The sequence below is a fragment of the Pezoporus wallicus genome, unplaced genomic scaffold (assembly GCF_028554395.1).
Source record: "Pezoporus wallicus isolate ANWC-B61680 ecotype Strahan unplaced genomic scaffold, APGP_CSIRO_Pwel_v1 contig_1583, whole genome shotgun sequence".
In the NCBI taxonomy this organism is placed as follows: domain Eukaryota; kingdom Metazoa; phylum Chordata; class Aves; order Psittaciformes; family Psittacidae; genus Pezoporus; species Pezoporus wallicus.
Window position 1 is genome coordinate 1,713,253 of NW_026637266.1, and position 24,231 is coordinate 1,737,483.

General features: G+C 38.8%; 1 protein-coding gene across 1 annotated transcript in view; it reads left to right on the top strand.

The window, feature by feature from the left end:
• The window catches only part of DKK2 (dickkopf WNT signaling pathway inhibitor 2), a 42,887-nt gene extending 36,658 nt beyond the window's left edge, over positions 1–6,229 (top strand). The window contains exons 2-4 of the mRNA XM_057404581.1: positions 3,198–3,348; positions 4,003–4,152; positions 4,695–6,229. Of these exons, the coding sequence (XP_057260564.1) occupies positions 3,198–3,348; positions 4,003–4,152; positions 4,695–4,945 (552 nt within the window). The 3' untranslated portion in view covers positions 4,946–6,229. The remainder of the gene's footprint in view (positions 1–3,197; positions 3,349–4,002; positions 4,153–4,694) is intronic.
• The last annotated feature ends 18,002 nt before the right edge of the window (positions 6,230–24,231 follow it).

The window sequence follows — 24,231 nt, forward strand, 5'->3', positions numbered from 1 at the left end:
TGATCTGTGTCTTTGCATTGTATATAGGAAATGTTCTCTGCGATTCTCTAAATGTAAGACACTGTAAGGCATTGGGGTGCAGGAGATTTTGACTGCACTTGACTCACACATAGACAGTTGTTTGCATGTATGTTTTTACAAGTAAGTTTTCTTTACCCTGTATTTTAAAAATATATATACTTATTTATGCCTAGATTGTCTCAGCTACTGCCAACGAGATAGTTATGAACACATTTACCCCCCTGTTATCCAAGGCTAAGTACACACTATATTATTTTCATTTTTGTGGTTTAATACTGAATGCAGTGCAGTGACAGAAATTATTTTGCTGGGAGCAGGAGTTATTTCAATAAATGTGTAGTGACTAGGAGACAGACACAAGGCTATGTGGTCATTTTTGTTTCAAGTTCCCTGTGATTGATAGCTAGGCTATCAAATGGATGGTGGTTTTGGAAGAAAGATCAAGGCAGTTGATGGTATCAGGCATTTGCAAGAGGGTTTTTCATATAGCTGGCTGGCAGCTGGTCTTTTGGGGTTTTGAATAGACTTGCCAGTTGTTAGCTGAGCTACATGTAACACAAAATTATTTTTGATGTACTGCTGTAATTTGCCTTAGGTAGGTCAATGTTTTGGCTTTTTAATTTCAAAAGTTCATCTTTCTTTAGGATGGGACTTTAGAGTGGCACTAAAGGCAGAGTTACAGCACTTCCCTTGGTAATTTTTAACATCAAAATAGACTTCTGTTACCTTTACCATTCTGAGACAGAGCTGAGAGTTGGCAATTAGATGCATATTATAAATATCGTTTCCCGGGCACTCAGCCTACTAGCTAAAAGTAAACCAGCCTCTAGATATGGTATGTGAGAGTATTCATAAGCACCATTCAGGGTCAGGCAACTATTTAGTTGGTTTTTTGTTTGTTTTTTTTTGTTTGGTTGTTTTTTTTTTTGGTGGGTGTTTTTTTTGTGTGTGTGTTTTTTTAATTATTTATTTTTTTTAAAGCTATTTTAGGAACCAGAAGAAAACTGCAAGTAGGCTTCTTGCTGACAAGATGCAGGTGTATACCACATGCCCATATTGGAAAAAAGATGCGGTTATGAAGGACCTGATGACAGACAAGGGTCTAAAATGCCTTCATCTCCAGGTTTTAGCTAGTCCATCTGTTTTTTATTTACATTTCCCCCAGCTAGCAGTGTTAGTATTTTCTAAACTCAGTATAACCATGCACAGGTCTGTATAAAATTGCTTTTCTGCATTGGAAGATCCTTAGTTTAGTAAGTTCTCCTCCAAGATAGGGAAGCCTTACTTTTAAGGTAACTGTATTATAAACTCTAAGTCTGTGTTCATGATTTCTTTCTGGAAAAATGAGGGAAAGGAGTGATGAGATTGAGGGGAGAGCCCTTTTGTTCTGCCTTGCTGAAATCAATAGAGTCCATTTATACCTTAAGAGTACCAAACGGGTGAGTGCTTGCATTTGTCTCTTATTGCTGCTCCTAGCTAAAAGATCTGGCCTTCTTTGATGCTCATCCTCGCGAGGATGAACTCAAGAGGAAATGTTTATTCTTAAGGGAGAAAAACTTACACATACATCAGGTTACTCCAGACAGCTGCACTCTGAAGTTATTCTTCAAAGATGTATATTCAGAGGGCAGAAGTAGTGGGCAGCAGCACTTGGGAGAAATACCCAGCCAGCAGCTTTGGTACTGTAAAGTAAATTTTGACAAAGAAAACTAATGAAATCACATGGGATATGGCATGATTCTGCCTCTCACTAATGCACTAGAGAAACTTGCTTGTGGTTTTTTCATAAGACCACTTGTTTCTTTGAATCTCAAAAGAACAGCAGAAAGATAGAGAAACAAGAAGTACTCTATCTAAAAGAACAATTTTCAGAGCAAATTCTCAATGGCCTCCAACTTTGTATTTTCTGAGAACAATATAATCAAGCTCTGATTTAAAATGTTATTAGAAACCTAATCAGCCTACATGGAAAATTAATCCATTGAGCATTTTGTTTGCGGTAAATAATTGCAAGAGTCACTTTGAAAACAGTAAAAGAAATACTTTTCATTTTAAAATGACAGAGAAAATTAGTTGAGGAAGTATAAACATGATTTTCCAGAAAGTGCCCAAATTTATTCTCATCTTTTTATCTAAACAAATTCCTCAAGTATAATTTTGAGGAATGAAAAAGATCTATGATTAATTTAATAGGCAGTAAAATTAGATGCAGACAGAGAGCATAGTTATAGCTGTGTGGGAGTCAGTGGAAACTATCCTGGAATGTGGCAGTGTGTTGTTTTGTCTCCATAAAGCATCATGTCTTTTCCTTTTGTAGGAATAAACTTTTCTTTCTTTATGGGACAATACAGTGCTTTCACACCCTTTTTTTAAGAGTCAGTTTTCATGTAAGGTAATGCTGGTTTTGATGAATGTAAGAGAATTGTATGTGTGCCTTTGCTTATAGGGAATTATATGTGCAAGACAGTTTATAATATATTTCATGCTGCATACCATAGGGTGTTGTTTAGCAGGTGACAAGTTTAAAGAGTATACTAAGCCCATAAATGAAGAAAAGGTTATCTAAGTGAAATGCTGACCAGTAATGTTTGTTCACTTCCAAGGAGTCCAACAGGTGTAAGTCAGTGGGGACTGGTGTAATTACAAAGGACCTTGTACCAATGTGGTGTAGATGCTCACAATGAGAACAGAGAACCTGTTATTCATCAGTATGCTTGACAACTATCAGAGGAAAACACCTTCTCAGAGTTTAAATTGTTGCATACTGGAGGGGTGTTTCAGGGTTTTTACTCACTGAGAGGAGTTTTCTGACTCTGCTTATACCTCACTTTGGAGTTCTAAGCTCTTGCCTAGGAAACAGAGGCCTGAACCCACAAAAATATGATGCCAACATATATTTGAGGCAAGAAAAGATGAAACCAAGAGGGAACTGGTTCTATTTCCCTGATTCTTTAACCAGATACATCTTCACTAGCAGCATGAGCTTAAAGACCGCTATATGGCTGCAGTGAAGCATTGCAACCTGCATCCCTTGGCCCCAGTGAATGGTATCCCAACCATTGGTTTCTTTGTTTGGGGTTTTGATGCTGTTTTTTGGTTGTTTTGTTTTTAAATAGGCTGCATACATGCCTTGTACTAAGGAGTGCTTCATTGTAAACCTTTATTTTACCCACCAGGCCTATCCTTGTACCAATGATAAGGAATGTGAAGTTGGGAGATACTGTCACAGTCCTCATCAAGCAACTTCTGCATGCATGATGTGCCGGAGGAAGAAGAAGCGTTGCCACAGAGATGGCATGTGCTGCCCTGGGAACCGCTGCAACAATGGTACAACCGGCATTTCTTTGTTTTCCTCCTTAAAATCAGCATTTTGATAGCATCTATTTCGCTGAGTGTTCCCAGCAACAGTATTTTTTTCCTGGGTGACTGAGCTTCTTTTTTCTAAACCTAGAAAACTTTATTTTCTTTTTTGTTCTATTCCATTTAGTTTACTAATATTTATATATTTAAGGCTTGTGTACTACCGGACCTTTTCCTGTTTTGGGATGGGGAAGCTCAAAAATGCTGCTGCTGACTGAAATCACAGCACTTCATTCAATATGGTTTGATTCGCTAGAAGACTGTGCAGAACCCAAGCAAAAGAGACTTAATCAGTCATCGATCTATTCTCCCTGGGAGTGGTTACAACCATACTGTTTATATTCCCATCCCTTCCCTGGAGACCGGAGAGAGAATAATTCTTCCTGTGTTCAGACCATAAAGCCAGAGTGACAGTGAGACTGTCTGACAGTGAGTGATGCAGAGATGTGGTGAAGTTGGGTTCTGGGGGTCAGCGACAGAGGAATCGTTATATCCGGGTTGTCACTAAGGCCAAGCCCCAGCACTTTCATGGTCCTGGTCCTGGTCCTGATCATAGTCTATGTATACGTGTCTGTAGCTTTTCCTCTTGTTCAAATCCTTGACTGACTGTTTTCATTGCAGGTATTTGCATACCAGTAACTGAAAGCATCCTTACCCCTCACATCCCTGCTCTAGAAGGGCCACGCAATAAGAAGAATGGTCATTATGCTAGCAAGGATTTGGGATGGCAAAACCTAGGAAGGCCACGCTCCAAGCTGTCACACATAAAAGGTAAGGTCACATTTGCTGTAAACTGTGTTTAGTTTGTTCCTTTGTGTTATGAATCATGTTGCTGTTAAGATACAGAAATGCAAACCAGAAATAGGCCATAATTTCACAGGGAGAGGATGTCTATCATGAGAATTCACAATATGACTCAAAAAGTGATGTAAGATCAACCAACAGTTCCTGTGTTTGAAATAGCATCTGCTTTCTTTTTCATTGACACAAAGTCAGAGGTGGCCAAAAAATGATTTTTTCAGTTGTGCAAAATTGCGCACATCCTCCTATATTAGCAGTCATGTAATTAAGCACTTGTAATTCTGCTTACAGTCCTGTAGATGAATTTCTCCTTATTAAGCCTCATGGCATGTCCCATTAATTACCCCATTGAATCTTCCTAATTTATATCTTCTCTTGTGTATGCATCCTTCAAATAGCCACAGATGGAAATATAATCTCTCCTATTTCTGAGCTTCGTTTGCATCAGTCTGCACTGAATCTGTGCTTTCATGTTTTCCCATGAGGTAAAATAGTTTGGTTTTTCTTTTTAGGACATGAAGGCGATCCCTGTCTACGGTCATCAGACTGTATTGAGGGACACTGCTGTGCTCGACATTTCTGGACCAAAATTTGCAAGCCTGTGTTGCATCAGGGGGAGGTGTGCACCAAACAGCGCAAGAAAGGGGCCCATGGGCTGGAGATTTTCCAACGATGTGACTGTGCCAAGGGGCTGTCTTGCAAAGTATGGAAAGATGCGACCTCCTCTTCTAAATCAAGACTTCATGTGTGCCAGAAAATCTGAATGAGGATTGTGAGGGTAGTATGAAGTGACTGTGGCTTTAGGTATTTAATGCATTATGGCACGGTGGGAAATAAGGACTGCAAATGAAAGCAGAATAGCTAAAGTAACAGGATAGGAGCAGAAGTCACCCCAAATGCATTTCTATTTGAGCTGCTCGTAAACACAAGTGCAGCTGGAGTTCTCCTACTGTGCAGCTTTTCTGTAAATAACTTCTACAGTTTGTGGGAAAGGCTAGTATGCAAACAAGTACAGTGGAAATTAATGTCACTTAACTTGCCACGTTGTCCTGTGATGTTTCAGGGGGTTAGTGTTAGGGCTACAACAGTGGGTTTCCAGTGTGGTAATAACTGCTAAATAAATTGTATACATTGTACTCCTATAGGAAGCAGTGCATGCCAGGAAGACTTATCTGTCAACAAATATTGGCCACATCGCAAGTGTGAGAAATGGAAATAAAGTTACTGTGAATGTTTGCATGCCCTTGTCATTCAGGGCTGATACTTCAGCAAAGAAAGCACTCCTGCAGGACAAGAGTGCTCTATGTTTTGCAGGCCCTTGTGAAAGAGGTGAAAACTTGCCATCTCAAGATTTCAAGAGAGCAGTAGTTTCTAAGAGGAGGCATTTAAACAGGGTTTTGTTTCCTATACATAGATAAATTAAAATGCTTTATGTAGATCCATATCATAGTATGGCACTTAATCGCTTGTATTTGCCTCAGTTTACTGCTAGTATACATTGGGTTGAACAGATGAAGCAAATATGTGCATGCTGAATCCAGAATTATATAAAGGCAGCTGCTCATTAGTCCTAAATATACTTTCCTTGCCTAAGCCTTACTTGCATTATAGATTTTTCCAAAAGAAATAGCAGTGTTGAAGTGCCTAAAATGAAGAGCTATGAAGTTGTTTCACTGTTGCTGTTAGATGTAGACAGTTGTTGAGGTGTTTAGAGCATACTGCTACGAACTCAAATTTTTACATTTTGTTAGTAGCAAGAGGCTACTGATGGCACTCTGCAGAAGTATAGCTGATTTGTTTCTTAGTGGCAGCAAAGAAAAAGGACTTGGCTCTTGTAAGCACCTCCTCTCCTGCAGAAAAGGTTGTAAGAAGATGGTACAACCTCAAATGACTTATTAAACATCATGCGATGCCACAGCATACCAGCCTCCAGCATGTATTCAGCCTGAACTTGATGTCCTCTGTCTGGACTGTTCTGCCAGGAATGATGGAAGTACATGGACTGTGGAAACAGCTGATAACTCTACATTGTTTGTGTACTGTTTAACAGTCTCTATCCCTTGACCTGTCTCCCAGGTCTTTTCAAACTTCTTTTGTTTTACTTATTTGCAAGTATTCCTTTGTATAGACATTGGTAAAGAGACTGATATTTCTTTAAAGAAGTCTGCTTCTATAATTGACCTACTGCTAAATTGTAATTACCCATTTATAATTACCCATTTTCATGTTTTGTAATACAAGGGACTTTTTTCTGTTTAATCAATCAGCTCTGAACAATGCGGGTAGACCAGTATGTAGTTTAACTTTGAAGACCATGTTACCCATACCCGACAACTTTTTCCACCAGTGGTTATTTTAAAGCTGTAGCTTAGGTACACCACCTGACTCTGACTTCTCATCTACATTGCCTTTCTCTTTCGTTGGAATCTAAGCAAGAAGAGATTTTCACACCCTTCTTTCCCTACTAGAGTTAGTTTTTATTGACCTAGAGTGATTGCTCTAGGTCAATAAAACTGTACTTTTTAATAGGCTTAGTCAGAGTTTTATCTTGAAATCCTACCACTGGAACTCTGCTTATTTCAGAGTTCAGTGTAGTTGAAATGGGAATAAAGCTCAGAAATTGCATAATTTCAAGATATTTAAAAAGTACAGGAACCAATTTTGCAACTGTTTGTTGTTTACAGTGACACAGCGCATAGCAGAAGAGCTCTACTGCTCTCGTTGTGACTACCTGTACAAGAAAATGATACCTAGTGTGTGAACAGCGAGGGTTGTGGAAATGGGCTATCAGCAGGTTTTAGTTCTTATCATTGGTCTACCCCCTTTCTCCTCTTGCAAAACATGGATAATTTATTTACAGCAAATGTTTTATGAGATGTATTTTCTTATAGAGATATTTCTTACACAAAGCTTTGTAGCAGAATATATTTGCAGCCTGATGACTTTAATGTAGAAAAATGTATAATAAGAGATAAGATTAAATATATTAAATGTCCTCTCCCATTCCTCTCCAAATATTTTACCCATATTCTTTTTCTTACCTGCTGCTTCAGAAGAGTAGTTCTTTCTGTAAAGATATGCAAATCTATTGGAATATTGGAACACACACACCCCACACACACCTCCTCCTCCTCCCCATATTTCAGCTGTACAAGAAAAAGCATCTGATTGTATTGTGCCTCAGAGCACTATGTAAGCTGAGTTTTGCTAAAACACATGAAGGCCATCTTAAAATCCCCATGTGTAATTTCTACAAAACTGGTTTAAGTAAGTGGCAACTGTCTATATGTTTCTCTTAGAACAGTTTATGCCTAAACATTCAGGAAAGAGTTCTGAAAATAATGTTCCTAATGTTCAACCAGGTTAAATAGGAAAGATGCCCAGACACATTCCCTGAATATTAATCCGTACCAGAGGCCCATCGTGGGTGAAGCTGGTATTTAAATTACACAGTATTTTGCTATAGGTTACATCAGACAAATGCACTGCTGCAAGATCTATAGCTAGCAATTCTGCAACGATAGCAGCATTCAGCTCTAATGGTATGAAACAAGCCATAAGACAAAACTTAAAATATTGTTACTAAAACCATCCAAGTTCTGCTCCCAGGAAACCCCCTGCAGAGCTCAACAAACATTGCAAAATCGTGGCTGTGGTTATTGAGCAATGCCTCAACACCCTTTTTACTTGTTTATGGTAACCCTTTGCTTGAACAGAAATACATTTGGAGGATGGAATGGTCTTCATGTCGCACTAGTGCTTGTACAAATTAAAAAGGTTTTCCTACTGTTACTTGCAGTATTTGGTGAGTAGGTCATTGAAAATTCTAACACCCTTAACAACAACATAATCAAGTTGTGAGCATCTTCAGAGACCCATGACTTCAACAGAGCTTGTGACTGCCAAAGCCCTCAGAGATTTAATCTGGGAACAAAAACAATAGACACAGGCCATTCGCTGCACACCACAAATAAATACTGAGCAACATAGTTGAACTGAATAGCATGCAAGCAGTTTCGCAAGACTGAAGTCTTGATTGTTTAGAAGCCATTCAGTTAATATTTGGGGGAAATAATATACATCAGTGTGAGAATAAAAGAACAGCTAAATTTGGGAATAATTGTTCTCATTCTGTGTGTCACTCATCAAGTGAATTAAGAGTGACTGACTCTGGCTCAGTAACATTTCAGAAATCTGCTGTCATAACACAAGTACTGAAAATATTATTGCTGAACAATTCAAATACTCTTCCTATTAGCGTAGAATAGCCACAGTAATGCAACATCTCTTTGGTAATCCATACTCACTTTCCTAAAAATAATGGATTTCTACACTATAACAGCATATATTTGATTTACAGTATAAATGTAGGTGTGTATCTATTACTGTACTATTTGCTTTGTCTTATGTTTTTTGTGACCTATAGTATTTATGATTTTAAACATTTTTTTTAATGAAAGCAATTAAAACAGATTTATGCGCTTACCTGTAGAACACTTTCAACAGCATGCCTCCAGCACCTGACACCTAAAACACCATTCAACAGAATTCAAGCTATCTTCTGCGTATTCTGGCTTTTCTGCTCATCGTCTCAAGGTTGCCCCAGCAAAAAAACCCCAAACCCTCTCCAAACACCATGAACCGTCTTGGGCTTTCACTTCAGAGCCCTGCATCATAACCCCCAGTAAGAAAAATTTAATAATTGATAACAAAGAAAATCTGTGGTTTTCATCTTTTCTAGTTTTCTTTCCTTCTAGGAAAGCCATTAAAAAGAGATATCCTGAAGGTCAAAGCCAGTAGAAACTCATATAACAGATACTCTAAGCCAAGGCTTTTAGAAGTTTTGAGAGATATCCTCAACCTTTCAAAAACTTTATTGCTAAGAGTGTTATGTAAAAAGACCCCATTTACAAAAAGTAGAACAACCCAAAACCCTAGCTCTTTGTATTGTCAGTCGAGTGGTCTGAAAATAACTGTCCACACTGTGTGGGGGAACCAAACTACCTACTCCAGAAACACCTTCACCTGTAGTCCCTGAACTAAGGGAATGCAGGGTTTGGTTTTTTTTTTTGCGCTAGGAACAGTTTCACTCCACACAAAGCCATCTTTAATTTTGTTTTTAAATCACACTAATAATGAGGTTATTCTTTCTTGCCTAGCTCACAAGTTTGATGTATATCATCTTTCTGATGCTGTATTAGACAAGAGTGAAAGAATAGTCAGTCTGGAGGTCTGTGCTCCCTCATTTAAACCATAATGTTTCACTGAGATTAACAGAAATTTTCTGCTCAAGTGCATTATTACCAAATAGTTTTTAACATGCACACCACTACCAGAGTGTTTACAGTTCGACAGAGACTCTACACCCATTCTTACCTTATATTTTGCCTTTCAACTTTATAGGACTGTTGTCAGTTGCTGAAATTTGGCAAATGTCTGCTGCACCCCCCTCTTACCTTCCTACTCTGCCAGTTTTCTTACAGACCTGCTTAAGGAAGCAATGGAGAAGTTAGTTAAGAAAAAAGCACAGAAAATGGCAGTGGTGGGAAGGGGGAGGGTGGACTTGAGAAAGCCAGCCAGAAGCTTAAAATGGTGGGAAGATTTCCCCATCTACTCCAAAGTTTAATTAGATGCTTTTGCAAAAACCGTGAATGTTCATCTTATCCCTCCCAGTAATGGAAGAAGGGTCAATGTGTTCTGTCTGTTCCTGAGCTGCATCCCCATAGCACCAACCCAAAGAGGGGAGGCGTGATCAAGTAATTCTAGTTCCTCAAAAGCTGAAGTGTTGACTCTATATTCCCCTGGCAGTAGCATGCCTTTCGCCTTGGTCCTCTGTGTATCCAACTCCCAGTAATTCCCAAGGCTTTGAATTTGCCACCAACCCGAAGACACAATTTTCAGACATCATTGCTGTAGCTCACAGCCTGCCTATGCCTAGTGATCCCAGTGGAAGGCTGTGGAGAAAGAAGGAAGGAAGAGACAAAAGCAGGAGACGGCTGCTTCATTGCAGAACTCCAGCTGGTCCCAGAGCTATTGTTTTGACCACCACTGATGGGACTGACCCTGATGGATATGCAGCATTGGATGGAGTTCATTGCAAACTTGTTTATTCTGGCAGCTGCCTGTTTTTTTTGGAATTGCTTATTGTTATAGCTTGAGTGTCAATTACTTATTTACAAATGTCTGGTACCAATAAACTCTTTGTTTTTACAGTACCGGCTTGCAGCTTGATTTAGAAGTGGTTTGCTGCGTGCCAACTTCCTGAAGCAGAGGAAATAATCTTTTAGAGGAAATTAACGCTTTAAGAAATTTAAAAAGCATAGGCCTCTTTATTTCTTCCTTTTTTTTTTTTCAGGAAAAAGATATTTAGATAAAGAAGAGGAAAAATAAAAAAAAAAATCAACACAAAAAGATTTCCTGACACAAATCTTAGTCTTTGAGTCCTTGACAAAATTCATACTGTAATTTTTTACTGCTATTATCAAAGTTGGCCAAAGAAAGAGTAGTCAACAAATCAGAAATGCATACTTGTGTGGCTGCTAGGATCTGTATATTGCTGTTTTCTATCCCTTATATTTTTTATTTCTGAGAGTATATTGTTTATCAATATTCACAAAATAAGCTTACAAATTTTTTTTTAGAAATCTACAATTAATAAAAAATATCAATAATTTAGTACAGTTGTAAGCATAGGAATCATAGATATTATTTCTTTCCTTAATGGCAGCAATTTTTAATGAGACTATCAGGTTATATACATCTGAAGTAATGAATAACATGTTTCTGGAAGAAATTTGCCAGGAATTTTTGCATCCATTACATAAATTAATCCAATGACCACCCAAAGCTTTAGCAAAATCCACCTGAAAATTAGTTGGGCAATGTCTTTGTCTCACTATCTAAGCAGTGATGGATATTGTAACAATGCTTCTTTAGAAAAACGGATGCTAAAAGAGAATCCTCATGTATATGCTCTCAAAGAACAGTAAACTTCTGTTTCAAATCACATTTAACTCTTCTATCATGTTAAAATCTGGAAAGGCTGATAACTTTCTTTCCCCACACAGCTCACTTTTAACTGGAAATATTGTGTTAAGTTTGGTGAACTACTGGATTTAGTTAGTTATTAAAACATTTTAATTGCTTGAAAGCTCTTTTTCTCAGTGCTTTCTTCTAACCTGTCTGGAGATCAGTGTTTATGAGACAGTCTGCAAATCATACATGAGCTCCATTGGAAATTCATGAGGATGACTCTAACCAACTGTGAAGCAAGAAGCTTTCTCTCTGCTACTACAGCATCCAGCGAGACCTCAGAATGTATCAAAACCTATAAATTTATCAGATTAACATTTCTCTGCACCTCTAGATATTTACTTCTGTCATAGTCAGATGTTGAAACATCAAAATACAATTCTCAGAGATGTCCAGGTTGACAACAAATAGAATCTTACAATAATAATTCCCATTGCAGACCCTGTTTTCATGGGATTTGCAGCTCAAAACATATATTTCAAAAGGTTCAGAAGCTCTGAAGCAGAATCCAAAATTCTTTCTGTTTATTCAAGTACCAACTCTCAAACATTTTGAGGTTCACTAATTAAAAGCTCTTGTAGAAGTGTGTGCTTATACAATTGCAATTATATACTATGTTGTGCAATGCACAGAATAAGTACATATTAAAAAAGCTGAAGAAATCAAATGAAGCAATTTTCCCTCTGAAGTTCAACGCTGAACACTAAAAGTCACCCATAACTGACTGCAATCATTTAACATTTGTAATTATTCAAACTAAAAGTACGTTAGTGCTTTAGTACAGCTTACCTGAATGCTTGAGTGGCAGCAAGGCTATAATATTGTTGTCAGAGTAAACATTGCACTGCTCTATGCCTTTCAGCATTTACAGACATAGGATTTCACCCTGGGTGTGTTGTGGTAACTACTTATTGGAAATAATTGCTTATAAAGAGGCAATTCCCAACATGGTTCCATAAATCTGGCCATATAATTTATATATTGACAGTCGTTATCACCACTGATGTCACAGCCTCTCTGAATAAATGAACAGGAAGTCACTCATAAGAAAAAATCTTGTGTGGCATCCAAACATTTTAACAAAAGATGAAATTACTTAAATTGCTTCTTACCTTTAATAAGGATCAACTGCCCTAGTGTTGTCTTCCCCATCTGAACAGAGGTTCACTTGTACATGACCAAAGATGTATTTAACAAGCTCTTCAGCTGTGTTATCAGAGTAATTTCACATGTCCTGAAAACAACACAGGAAATCATTTTCATCCAAGAGTTCAAATCCAATTTTATTTTTGGCTATTAATCCACATTTCTGCCTTTAAAAAAAAAAATAGACTGTTAGAATTTGCAGACTGTTTCCACCTCTAACTTCCCAGTTGCAGAATTTCAATCAAAGTAGTTGCATGAAATGTAGAAGAAAGCAGAACTGAGTGGTTGTTTCTAATATCTACTGAGCAATAACAAATTGAGTAGACAAACTGTCAAGGAAACGCGAGGTGAACTTCACAGCAGCTTAAAAGAAATGTTAAAATTCCTTTTTCTTTCAGTATAGTTTTTCCTAAAATATGCCTCTGAAACATAAACACTTGGAGAATAGAGAGTCTGATTTACCAGTGATCAAAAAGGGAGAAAGTCCTATAGAAAGAGGTCAGCAGCAGCAGCTGAGGTGTAGCACTTCAGTAATGTTGTCAAATGACCCTGTGTCACCATGCAGCACAGGTCACCTTTCCTGAAAAATAAAAGCAAAACCAGAAAACACACAAAATTGAAAACACTTCAGAGATCAACAGTAATAACATCACAGGGATGAATAAAACCGTTGCTGGAAAAGAATTACAGAGGAGAATACGGAGGATTGGTTCAGGGGTCAAGGATTTATCAATTGTATTAGAAATAAAATTACCATGAAGATGGTGATGTGTTATGAAGTAATGAGAGGCTAAGAGAAGGCAACCTGATGCAAGAATCTAAAATTCATCATATCAGAAAGAAACAGTAGGACATCATAATACTCTGTGTGTAGTAAGCTACTGTACTTTACCCACTTAGCTTTATAATACAGTGAAAACACTTTCCTAAAGCACAACTTGCACATGATGTCAGATAATATTTACCTCAAAGCCACCTCAGCTTGAAGTCATCAAGAGAGGAGGTGGCTTCTTCCATATTTAAATTAATCTGGCTTATCCTCATTTGTTTTAATTTGGATATTCTTTTTTTTTCCTGCCAAATGAAGGAGACACCTAGTACCTACTAATTTCTTCTCGTCAAGCTACTTCTATACTGAAAGCCACTTGCATTTCAATCTTCTTATCAGCTTTTGTACTGTGGTCTTTTTTTGCTGAAAGCACGTTAGCATTATAAAATAGCTGAAGAGAAGTAGTAGGAGGTTTTTGACAGCTGTACTGAGGACATCTGAGGCTTTTGCATATAGGGAAAATGGTGAGACTGTTGGGGATTTTGGGACAAGCACAGTAGCTGTTAAAATGATTAGCACTTAAATGCTCATGTCATCTTTGCTGACATTTAAATTAGTACCTATGGAGACACTCAAATAGATGCTGCAGTTTAAAACTCATCAGGACTGGAGCTGGTGGGAAAAATCTGTAGAAAAGATCAAAGATCTTTTAATTTTCTTTCACTACTTCCATTTGGGAGTAGAAAATATTTTGATCGTGGATTTTTACGTGGTTAGCTCTAGAGAAAAACTTCCACTGAATCTTTTTGCAAAAACTAATACTGCAACATTGATATTTAGAAAATCTCCTCAGGTCATAGCAAGAAATGTAAACTGCAGCCCTCTCTGTTTGAACTCCCATCATAGAAACGGCTTTCAGCTCTTGGGAGGGTAACATTGGCAATGGGAGGTGGATTGTAACTTTCCTTGTTCTATTTGATACAAGAGTCAGAAAATCTGTTATTTCTAGAAGCAGGAATTCTGAGTAACCCTGGGTACTTGAATAAATTTTTTATTTTTAATGTTTAAAAAATTTACAGCTACTTAATGAGGTATTTAGTGAAAGAGGAGACCTGGCACAGGATTCCCTTTCAGCTAATGTCCACCTGAGCATCTCTCCCTTCCTGTGCCTCTGACACCCTGCCTGGTGATGCCCCGCCCCCCCCCAAACTGCTCATTAAATTTTCAATCAGAGTTTCCACTGTCATTAACCCTTTGTTTCTGGAAGAGACTACCTGTAAACAACCAGGACACCCACATACATCTTTGACAGCAGCTGAACCACAAGCACGGCCTTATTGTTTTGTTTTACCCATGTACAGTTCACTCTTCCCAGTCTGCAGCCACCTCGCTGTACTTACAGTCTAAACTCTTTGGTGCTGGGACTGGCTTTTTGTTCTGAATTCATAAGCACTTAGCGCAAGAAGATCCTAGTTCACAGCTAAAGGTCTATTACCTTTACTATTTTTACTCTCACGTATAATTGGAAATACAAACATCAATGGGATTATTCTGTTAATGATTCCTAAAGCAAAATGAAAACACAGCACCCTCTGTCTCACACTACAGCAGTTTTCAACCTGTGGTCCATGAAACCCCCATGTCCGGAGAGCTTAAGCTAGAAAGCATGCCTATTGTCAGTAAGTTGGAAAAAAAATAGAAGTTTGGAAATCAAAGAGGCCAGGAAAAAAAGAAAACAAGAGTGAAGACCTCATACTCTGCATAAAGATGAGCCTGTTAAAGGCTCTAGGAAGTTATTACATCTTTTCAGCAAGAACGACTCAAACTCTGGGTATCTGGGAAGATACGCACCCTGCAAATGCAAGCAAATGCAAATGCACGGATGGCAGCGCTCCGGTGTTTTCTCCCAGGAAAGTAGAACTGCTCTTTCTGTGGCTGTATGTTTCCACCTACAACAATACTTTAAAGTGCATCTTGCCACTACACTTGCTAATTGTGTTAACTGCAGAAACCTATTATCTGCTGTTCTCATCCCATGAAAAACGTCTACCTCTGCTGCACTGGGATTACAAATTGCTCCTAAAGCAATGTGGTGATTTAAACTCCATTTCCCAGATGGGCAAGGGAAACAAGAAATAGATGGACCTTCCAGTTAATCTTTTTTTTGTTTTGTTTTGTTTTTAATAAATGATGTGTGACAGTCATATGCTAAACTCATTTGTCAATCTCATTTTTTTATCTATTGCCTGGAAAATGCAGCAACCTAACCCTGGACTGATGGAAGGGAGGCTTCAGGGCTGTAAATGAAGAACAGCCTGCCAGGGGGAGTGAGGACAGGTGCAGGCTTTGGCCAGCTAAGGAGGTAGAGGAGTTGATTGTGAGAAGGGTTTAGACAGAATCCCTAATTAGAAGAGCAGGGCACTTTGTCAAGCCAATTTTAAACCCATGATCTTTCACCCAAAGCACCCTGGTCCAGCTCCAGCCATGACCTAGGGGACTCCAGCTTGTCCTGATGATGTGATAGTAAAATGCTCTGCACACTTGGTGGTTGGTGGTCTTGGACCTATTCCCAGAGAAGTAGAGTTCCTAGCTTGGCTCTGCTTTGGTCCAACTGGCAATCCTTATTTTGTTATAATGAGGCCCAAGGTGGAAATAAGCTGGAGAGGCCCATTCTTTGTTTTTTCCTGACAGGTGTCTCTCTAAGGAGTTACTCACACACTCAGCTTGAGCTGCACCATGCTGAGGAAGGTGACACAGTCCAGCCACCACAGAGTCCATGAGGAGGGATCTCCTTGGGAAATGAAGAAGCTGTGTACTACACCTGTGGTTGTATAAGAAAAGGCCCCTAGAAGCACCATGCATCCCACATGGAAAGGCAGAGTGATTCATAGCCAGGTCAAGGTAGCCCTCAAGGTAGACATGATGGATAAGCTGAATGGTGCAGTCCAGTAAAGCTGTTCACTTCTCCTGGTGGGAGAAAAGCAAAATCCTGCTGAATGTAGAAGACGTTATGGATATATGTCTCCCTGCTCAAAGTGACAATTCTGGCACTGACAGACGTATATGTGATTCTGTGACCCTGCACAAGCCCATGGAGGTTGGGCACATCAGGCCCTGTTGACCAATGCCATTACACCTATGTGGTGCCCTGCGCAGCAGGCTGATTCATGTGGTTGTTAAAAGCCTTTCATTGTCAGCTCAGGGAAATCAAGTAAGTCAAAATAAGCTTTGCAATACAGGAACTTGGTACATTATATGAACTATAATGAGATCTAAAGTAAGCACTATATAGCTTTTGACCATAAAATGATGCCAGCCTTCAAAGAGGAAGGTTGGACATGGGAACATATTTTGTACATAATTGTCATGCTTTTTTTTTTTGCTTAAGTAGAAAAACTTCCCTCCCTTCTTCTTCATGCTATCAGTCTTTCCTTTAGCCAACACCAAACCATTAAAACCAGTGGAGTCTCATTGAAATATAGCATCACTCCTTCCTCTGAAGGGGCAAGTTTTCTGCTCAGGGTAAGTTTCTTGGACCTTTTTCCCTGAAATCACTTTACTCTTAATGTTTTGAAAGCTGCTGTAACTCAGGACAGGTTTTTTTTCTGCTGTTTGGTCGATTTCACAGTGGAAAAGGAAGAGGTGTTTAGACTCGTGAACTGGGAGGATCAGTGCTGGGATAGAAGGACCTTTCAGGTATTTTCTAGGAATTCAAACTGTATCTGCCCAGCAGCTTTTGTTTACTGCTATTTACTGACTGAGTCTGGAGCTATGGGACAGATGCTGGACTCAGCTATGCTTGGGCTGTAACAAGAGACTGAGCTTTTAAACATTATGCTTTACCTAGTTCTGAATTAACACAACTTTCCCTTTTCAAAGGCGTTTAGCAGAACTCTACATATCAGAGGAATGTGATATCAATGACTCACAACAAAGTTTATCTGAAAGCATCCTTTATGCTTTGCAGCCAAGCTAGAAGTCTATTAACTTCACTGTCTTCAAAACAATCCTAAAAGCCCTAGAAATATACAGAGGGACAAAATATATAGTTAGCTCAAATCCTGAGGTAATTCACCCAGTTCTGAAGATAAAAAACATCATGTCACAATGAATATTTTTCATTTTTTTAATCAGCTGTGCTGTCATTATGTCTGTATATATCACCCTTTCCACTGAAAAATCTAAACCCACTTTCCCTTTATATTTGCTTCTATTAACCAGCCCATTTTCCTCAAAAAAAAAAAATATAAGGACTGTGCTTCTATGTAATTTAAAAAAATTTCAACTGTCTTTGAAAATTGTTGAACATTGACATCATATTTCTAACAAAAAATGAATAGTTCTGCTTGTAGCAGTTGGTCCCTTAGAGCCCTTTTCATTGTTTTTCCGAATGCATCTGAGCTAGGAAAACTAAGGACAAATTTCAAAAATCTGTGTTTAGTGACACTGATTGTGAAACAGTATTTTGGAATTGGTTCTGATTGGTGGAGGGAAGGACATCCACTGTAACATACTGTATTAAAAAGCTTTTAGAATATACTAGACAATGCACAGGATGAAGAAAGATCTTTATACTACTTAGCTGTTCTCAAGCAAGGCATGTTCTTACACAGAATCTAAAAATACAGATTCAACAGTCTAATATCCATATTTTGAACTTGATAAAAAATCTTAAGCATTTAAATTAATTAAACCTTATATATCAAATGCCAAGGGCTAGATTTTGACTGTATTTTTTCCTGTATGAGCAGTAAGTTGAAGGAATTTTCCTGCCTCTGAATGAGATCACATTCATACGGCTATAATGATTTAACTGAATTTACAATAAGCAAAACAAACAAACATAAATAAACAAACTTCCCATTATTTGTTTCATGCATGAAAAGTGCTTGGCAGAGACAAAACACTTAGTTTCAGTCCTGAAATGCGGGGGACTTTTGATTTGTCATTTGACTGAGATGTCAAATGAGGACAAATCAAGTGAGATTTTCAGAAACACTGATTTTTAAAAATTTTCCTGGATTCTGAGTCAAACTTTTCAACGATTTTCATTAAAAAAATGCTTCTTATGACTTCTATAATTGTTACATTGGTCTTGCTACACTTGAACTTGTCATATCATTAGCAGACATACTTTCAGAATTGCAATTTGAATGTAAATCCTAGTGGTAAACTTCTAATACACTGGCTATAAAAAGAGTACTTTTACTTTTGTAACTCAAATCCTATGTATCACACTTTTTACTCAAGTGCAAGATACTTTCTGTACACTGAAAAACCTTGAGCTTTCTCATCGAAGCTGGAAGAGCTTTTCAAGAGCTCAGTCTGGAGGAAAGGAAAGGGTGAGAATCCTGGCTGCTGCAGCCTGTTCTCCTGCCCCTCAGTGTGCCTTGCAAGGGGCTTGGGCCACTCACTGTCAGAAGCAGTATATGTCTCACAGAGGTGACCTCCTCTGACTCAAGCCATATGAGCTTCGCAAAAGAAAATGCAGGAAAGCAATACCAGGCACTGAAGCCAGCTGAGCAGCCACAGAAAAAGCTAAAGCAGGGACTGCTGATACTGAACATATCATCTCAATTATGACTAGACTTAAACTGTGCTTGACAACAGGCTTCTTCATCCAAACTTGTTCTGTACTCAGCTCAGTCCCTTCATCTCTGCTGTGCTCCACAGCTGCCCTTCTCATCTTCCTCTCCTCCCGTATTGTTTCCCACAAATATTCCGTTTTCCTTGACTTTCTAATCCCTGAATAATATTCCTTTGCCTAAAGGGAAAATTAACGTGTCATTTATCACCATAACATTGACAGCTATGTACTACCCCTCTTCCCATTTTATCTGTATAGTATCTATATCTATATTTTATTTATATAGTATATCTTCATGATAGGGAGATTGTGTCTTACTCTTTCATTTGTACAGTGTCCAGCAAACTCTGCCTGGCTTTGGTTGGTCCCTCACAAATAACACAATCAGAGAAGTGCCTGCAAGAAGAAAAGCAATGACACTTCCTCTTCAGAACTTTTCATGGTGACAAGATACTTTCTCAAGCTGAACTTCGACAGAAAGTACCATGGTCTCACCATGTAGAAAATTCATACCTTCAATTCAAGATGCTTCTATTTCTGATGTTTACTACCTTTTCTCTTTGACTTTCTCCTTATTACTCAGATTGTACAGCTACAATACTTGGTTTCTTATAAAACTAAAAGTAGAACGAAACTCAGACTTCCATTTGTCCCAAACTTCTGCATGTTGTTGCTCTATAGTATTTTTAAACTGAATAATCACACCAAGTCAAGATAGTCTTTGTAACATAATTATAGCAACACCTCAGATGATCTCAGGTGTGCCAGGGGTATGCTTATCGACACATACTCTACTGCATAAACTTTAAAACCACCTACTTCTCAAGATATGTTGGGCAAAGTCAAAGATCTCTGAAGTGCTACAGAGCTTTTGCCCCAAAGACACCAGAGTTTGCCAGACTGTTGGAGAAATCTCTGGTTTATGTTCAGTTTATAAGTTAAAAAACAGAAAGATGCAAAATGAAAATTAGACAGTATGACAAGAGTACAGCATTCTGGAAACCTGGGAAACTTCCTTCAATAAAGCTATAAAACAAAAACATAGCACTCTTTGCCAGGTTTTGTAATGTTCTTACCCATTAGCTTTCTGAACAGGCACTTATGGCTTTTCCGGGCTTTCATTTGCACCAGCCATAATTCTTCTGCATGGTCCTAAGCAGCAATGACCAAGACGCCGAGATTGCAAGTCTCAGTGCAGATCCATTACTCAGCCATTGTGCCTCCCCTAAGCCATGACTGAAATGTGCAGCAAATCCTCTCATGCAAGACCCCTCCATCTGACTCCTCAGTCTTCTGGTTTCTTGACTTGCCCTTCCCTGAACCGTTTCTTTTACCCTCCTATGGACATCTCCCTTTGTTATTACCTGCAATAGCCACAAGTCCTCTGAGTTTTGTGCTCTTGGCCAGGTTTCAAGTTTCAGTGCTTCCCTTGCTTTGCTCCCTCTATGCATTAATTCAGGGGTTCCCTGGTGGAGCCTGGAATCTAGATGCCTGTTTAACTTCTGTCCTCAGCATTTCAAAACCATTAGTCAGGGCCTGGACTGTGGCCATCAGAAAATGAGTACTGTAAGGCAAACAGTAACTCCCTTATTTTCTTCACCCCCTGCATCTGGAAGACAAATAATGAGTCCCACAGTGTATTGCTTATTCTCATCCCACATTAATTTTAGATATAATAATAAGCTAATAGCTGCTTCCTGGAGCTATTAGGTGGAGCACAACACATGAAGATGGGTACCCTGAGATGAGAGGACGGCCTGTGCTTTCATACACACTTTGCTGTATTCTGAACTTTCTTTCCAATTAGCAAGCCTGGTCATTGTTACTCCAATGAGTTATGTGTGACAGTCTGTATTACCTGTAAGACACTTACTTGACACAGACCAACCTCTTGTCAGTGCAAACTTCTATGAGTAGAACCCCATTAAATCCCCACATGATCATGCCTCCAGGTGCATTGCTATAAATACACATCTAAGCTGTTAAGTAGCCCAAATGTTAAACTCATCTGCAAGTACTGTCCCTTCAGCTCATCAGTTAACTTATTCAGGTTCCCCAACTTTTTCATTTTAGATAATGTCAGGTTGCTTCTCCCTTGGATAAGATAATACTTTATTACTAACTCCCAATTTGTGGGAAGGACAGAAGACAAAATGAGCTTGTAGAAAACAGAGACAACCAGAGAAAACTTGAAGACAATTTGCAACTCTCCTGTCCATCTTGGGCTTGAGACACTGGGGTCTATTGGTTTGCTTAAATTTTCTTTCAGCAGCAGCTCTTTCCTAAGGTGTCCTTCATGTTTTCTGTTCATTGATCATATCACTTCACTTTTACATGTGCAAATCATAATGTTCTCCTTCATTTTAACTTGTCTCTTCACTTCCTACCGTTGAATTTCATTGCGGATCTGCTTTTTGCTCTGTATTGAACTCACATTTAGACTATATAGATTACATAAAATATACTATAATCTAATCAGCTATGTTAAACTCTAGACTGTTCAAATTCAATGCATTTTAATAAATATCCAACAAAGTTTTAAGGCTTCTTGTATTCATATGCATTTATCTAGCAAGCACATCCACCTTCTTTATCATAACCAACAAAATCTTGTCCTCAACAAGTGCCAGTGAGACCTAATTTCATGTAATTTGAGTGTATTTCATCAATATAATACCAAATTAAGTTCTGGTACACATTACCGGTGATCTTCATCACAAAAGAGTGTAAACATGCAAAAATGGAAACAGATGGTTTTTTAATAACCATAATAGAGAAGAACAATTTAGAGACTAGAAATATTTGTTTGCATGATCAACAGTGATGTTACAGATCATGTATTTTCTACCATATGTTACAAGCTCATGCCTCATTTCTTGCTTTATGATGAAATAAGGATCTTACCCAAATGGGTTGTTCAGTGAAGGAAATATGCAGAAGCAGGAAAGAGAAGATATCACACATCAAAGTGAAACCTATGAAGGGAGAGCAAGATGACAGTGTCTGCTTAGTCTTCATACACACAGACATTACATGGTCTGGCTCAGGAGTGGGCTTTTAAAGTTCTTTGACATGCTTCACACCCAAGAACAACTTGGACTCCTTCTAGATGGCAATAACGTGGCATATATACTCGAATAGCTAATGGGCAGTCAGTCTATAGCAGCAAATTAGAGTTTATCTAGAGTAACTCTGTGCTGCCTAAAATGTGGCCATAAGATCCTCAGCACTGTTTTATTCTACAAGTCCACTTCTACTGGATGCACTATTTGCCAGTGTGAGAAGACAGAGATGAGAGAAACCTGCAAGGGAGTAAGATAACAATTGGGTGAAACAGAGTTACTGAAGAGGCACTGTTCATTTTCGTGATTTCAAGTACAAATACATATCCATAAAGGAAACACACCTTTTCGTTAAGTCAAGGAATGTATCAGCATGCACTTAAGCATGATATAGATGTACAGTAATTTTGGTGAACGAAATATGAATACCAAATTTTCTGACCTAAAGCTTGCAAGTAGCAACTCAGAGCTATGTATCAATTTTAGATTATCCATGAAAAAGATATATATATTTTTTTAGTTGTATCCCTACTTTGTCTTCAATGTTATTGTCTTTGTCATCCACTTGAAAAGAAAAGCAAAAGCAAAATGCTACAGAGGAAGAAATAGTATTTTGACACCATCTATCACTATTACGAAGGCTATAGATCATAAAAATCTTGGATCTTGATCTGTGCCCATACACCACACTAAAGACTTCCTTTGATTGCAATGGAATCAATCCTTTCTTCGGCTAAAATTTCTCTGGATTGTGTGTTCATTTTCATCATGATTCGAGACTAAGGGCTGGAAGGGGAAATCTAAGGGATGGAAAATCTAAGAAATAAGAAATAAAAAGAGTTTCAGGATTCAGTGCTGTTAGGAGTTCTGCTTATGTCTGTGGATCATAAGCCCAACAATAAATTTAGCCTTGGTTGTAAACTACTCAGTCGACACTAGGGAACATCATCCAGAATCAAAACTGGTGCTGCGCTATGCTAATTTACAACACATGTAGGTCCACCAGTTTCAGATACAAACCTTCAGCTCAGAAATATTAGAGGAATCTATGTTTCCAACCAAACACATTTGGAAGCTGAGCTCCTGACAGCACTGTGAGGAAGCTAAGCCCTTAATTCAGGTAGTCTGAACCATCCCCTGGCATGTCCCCCACCCTGGAGGAAGCACCAGCACGAAGGCTCAGCTGCCCCTCCACTGCATCCCTGGAATGCCCTTTGCACAGCCATGGAGGTAGTAGAGCATGGTGTGGATGCCTTTGGTTTTCTTCTGAAGATTACTTTCGCACTTCACACCATAAAATTAAAGCTCATTAATGAAGAAGCCTACATAAATTAAAATGGATGAGAACTGCAGTCAGCTTTCAATTACACAGTTTGAGTGTTACGTAGCTTGTGCACCGAGCACGCAACAGCTCTGGCACAAATGTTTCATTGGATTTCATCCCCTAAGGAGCAGACTCTCCCCATCTCTCTACTCCCCCCAAATGTATGTAGTCATGAAATAAACTATCACAGGCCAGAAAAATGCAGATGCTTCTCTGCATGCTGTTGACACCCAACTCTTTGTCCACCAAGAAAGAAGCCAGAAATGTCTAGCACACCCAAGCCATCTCTGAAGAGTTAGACAGCTATGCCATTTCTTCACCAGATAAAAATATGTAAGAATTTCAGGTTTTGTCAACTGCTTGCTTTGATTTTCCTTTCTTCCCCTCTCAGCGTGTTTACCTGAATGAAGGCCTCACTGAACGTCTTTCTAATGAAAAATACTTCTTCTCAGAGACACTTAACATTTTTTTCTAACAATTTGTCCTGGGTTCAGCAGTAGCAGTCATGTTTCTCCTTCGTGGTAGCTGGTGCAGTGCTGCGTTTTGACTTCCAGCCTGGGAACAGTGCTGGTGATACCAATGTTTTTGGTTGTTGTTAAGTGATGTTTGTGAGGCTCATGCTCTGCCAGGGAGGAGGGGAAGCCATGAGGAAGCAGAGACGGGGCGCCTGACCCAGTCTAGCCAAAGAGGTATTCCATACCACAGGACGTCATGCCCAGGGTGGGGGGTAACTGGGAGTTACCCAGAAGGACACGGGCTTCCGGATAGGGAAGCGGGTGGTATTGTACTCTCTTCCCTTGTTATTTTCTCTTATCATTGTTGTTGTTGGTAATAGTGGTGGTGATTTGTATTGTCAAACTTGGTCTATTGCATGGGCCATCTTCTTAGAGTGAGCAAGAAATGACAACGAAATGACAATGGTTTTGGGAAAAGGAATGCTACAACAATAATAAGGAAAGAAGAAGTGACTTCCAGAAAGAAAAAGAAAACATTTCTTGAAGTACAAGTCCAGCCATTCCTCTTTGCTCCCTGTCCCTCCCTGCCTGCTTCCATCTCACACATGCACATACACTGTACTTAGGATAAATTGCAAAGGTTTGCAGGAAATAAAGAGCAGTTATTCTTACTG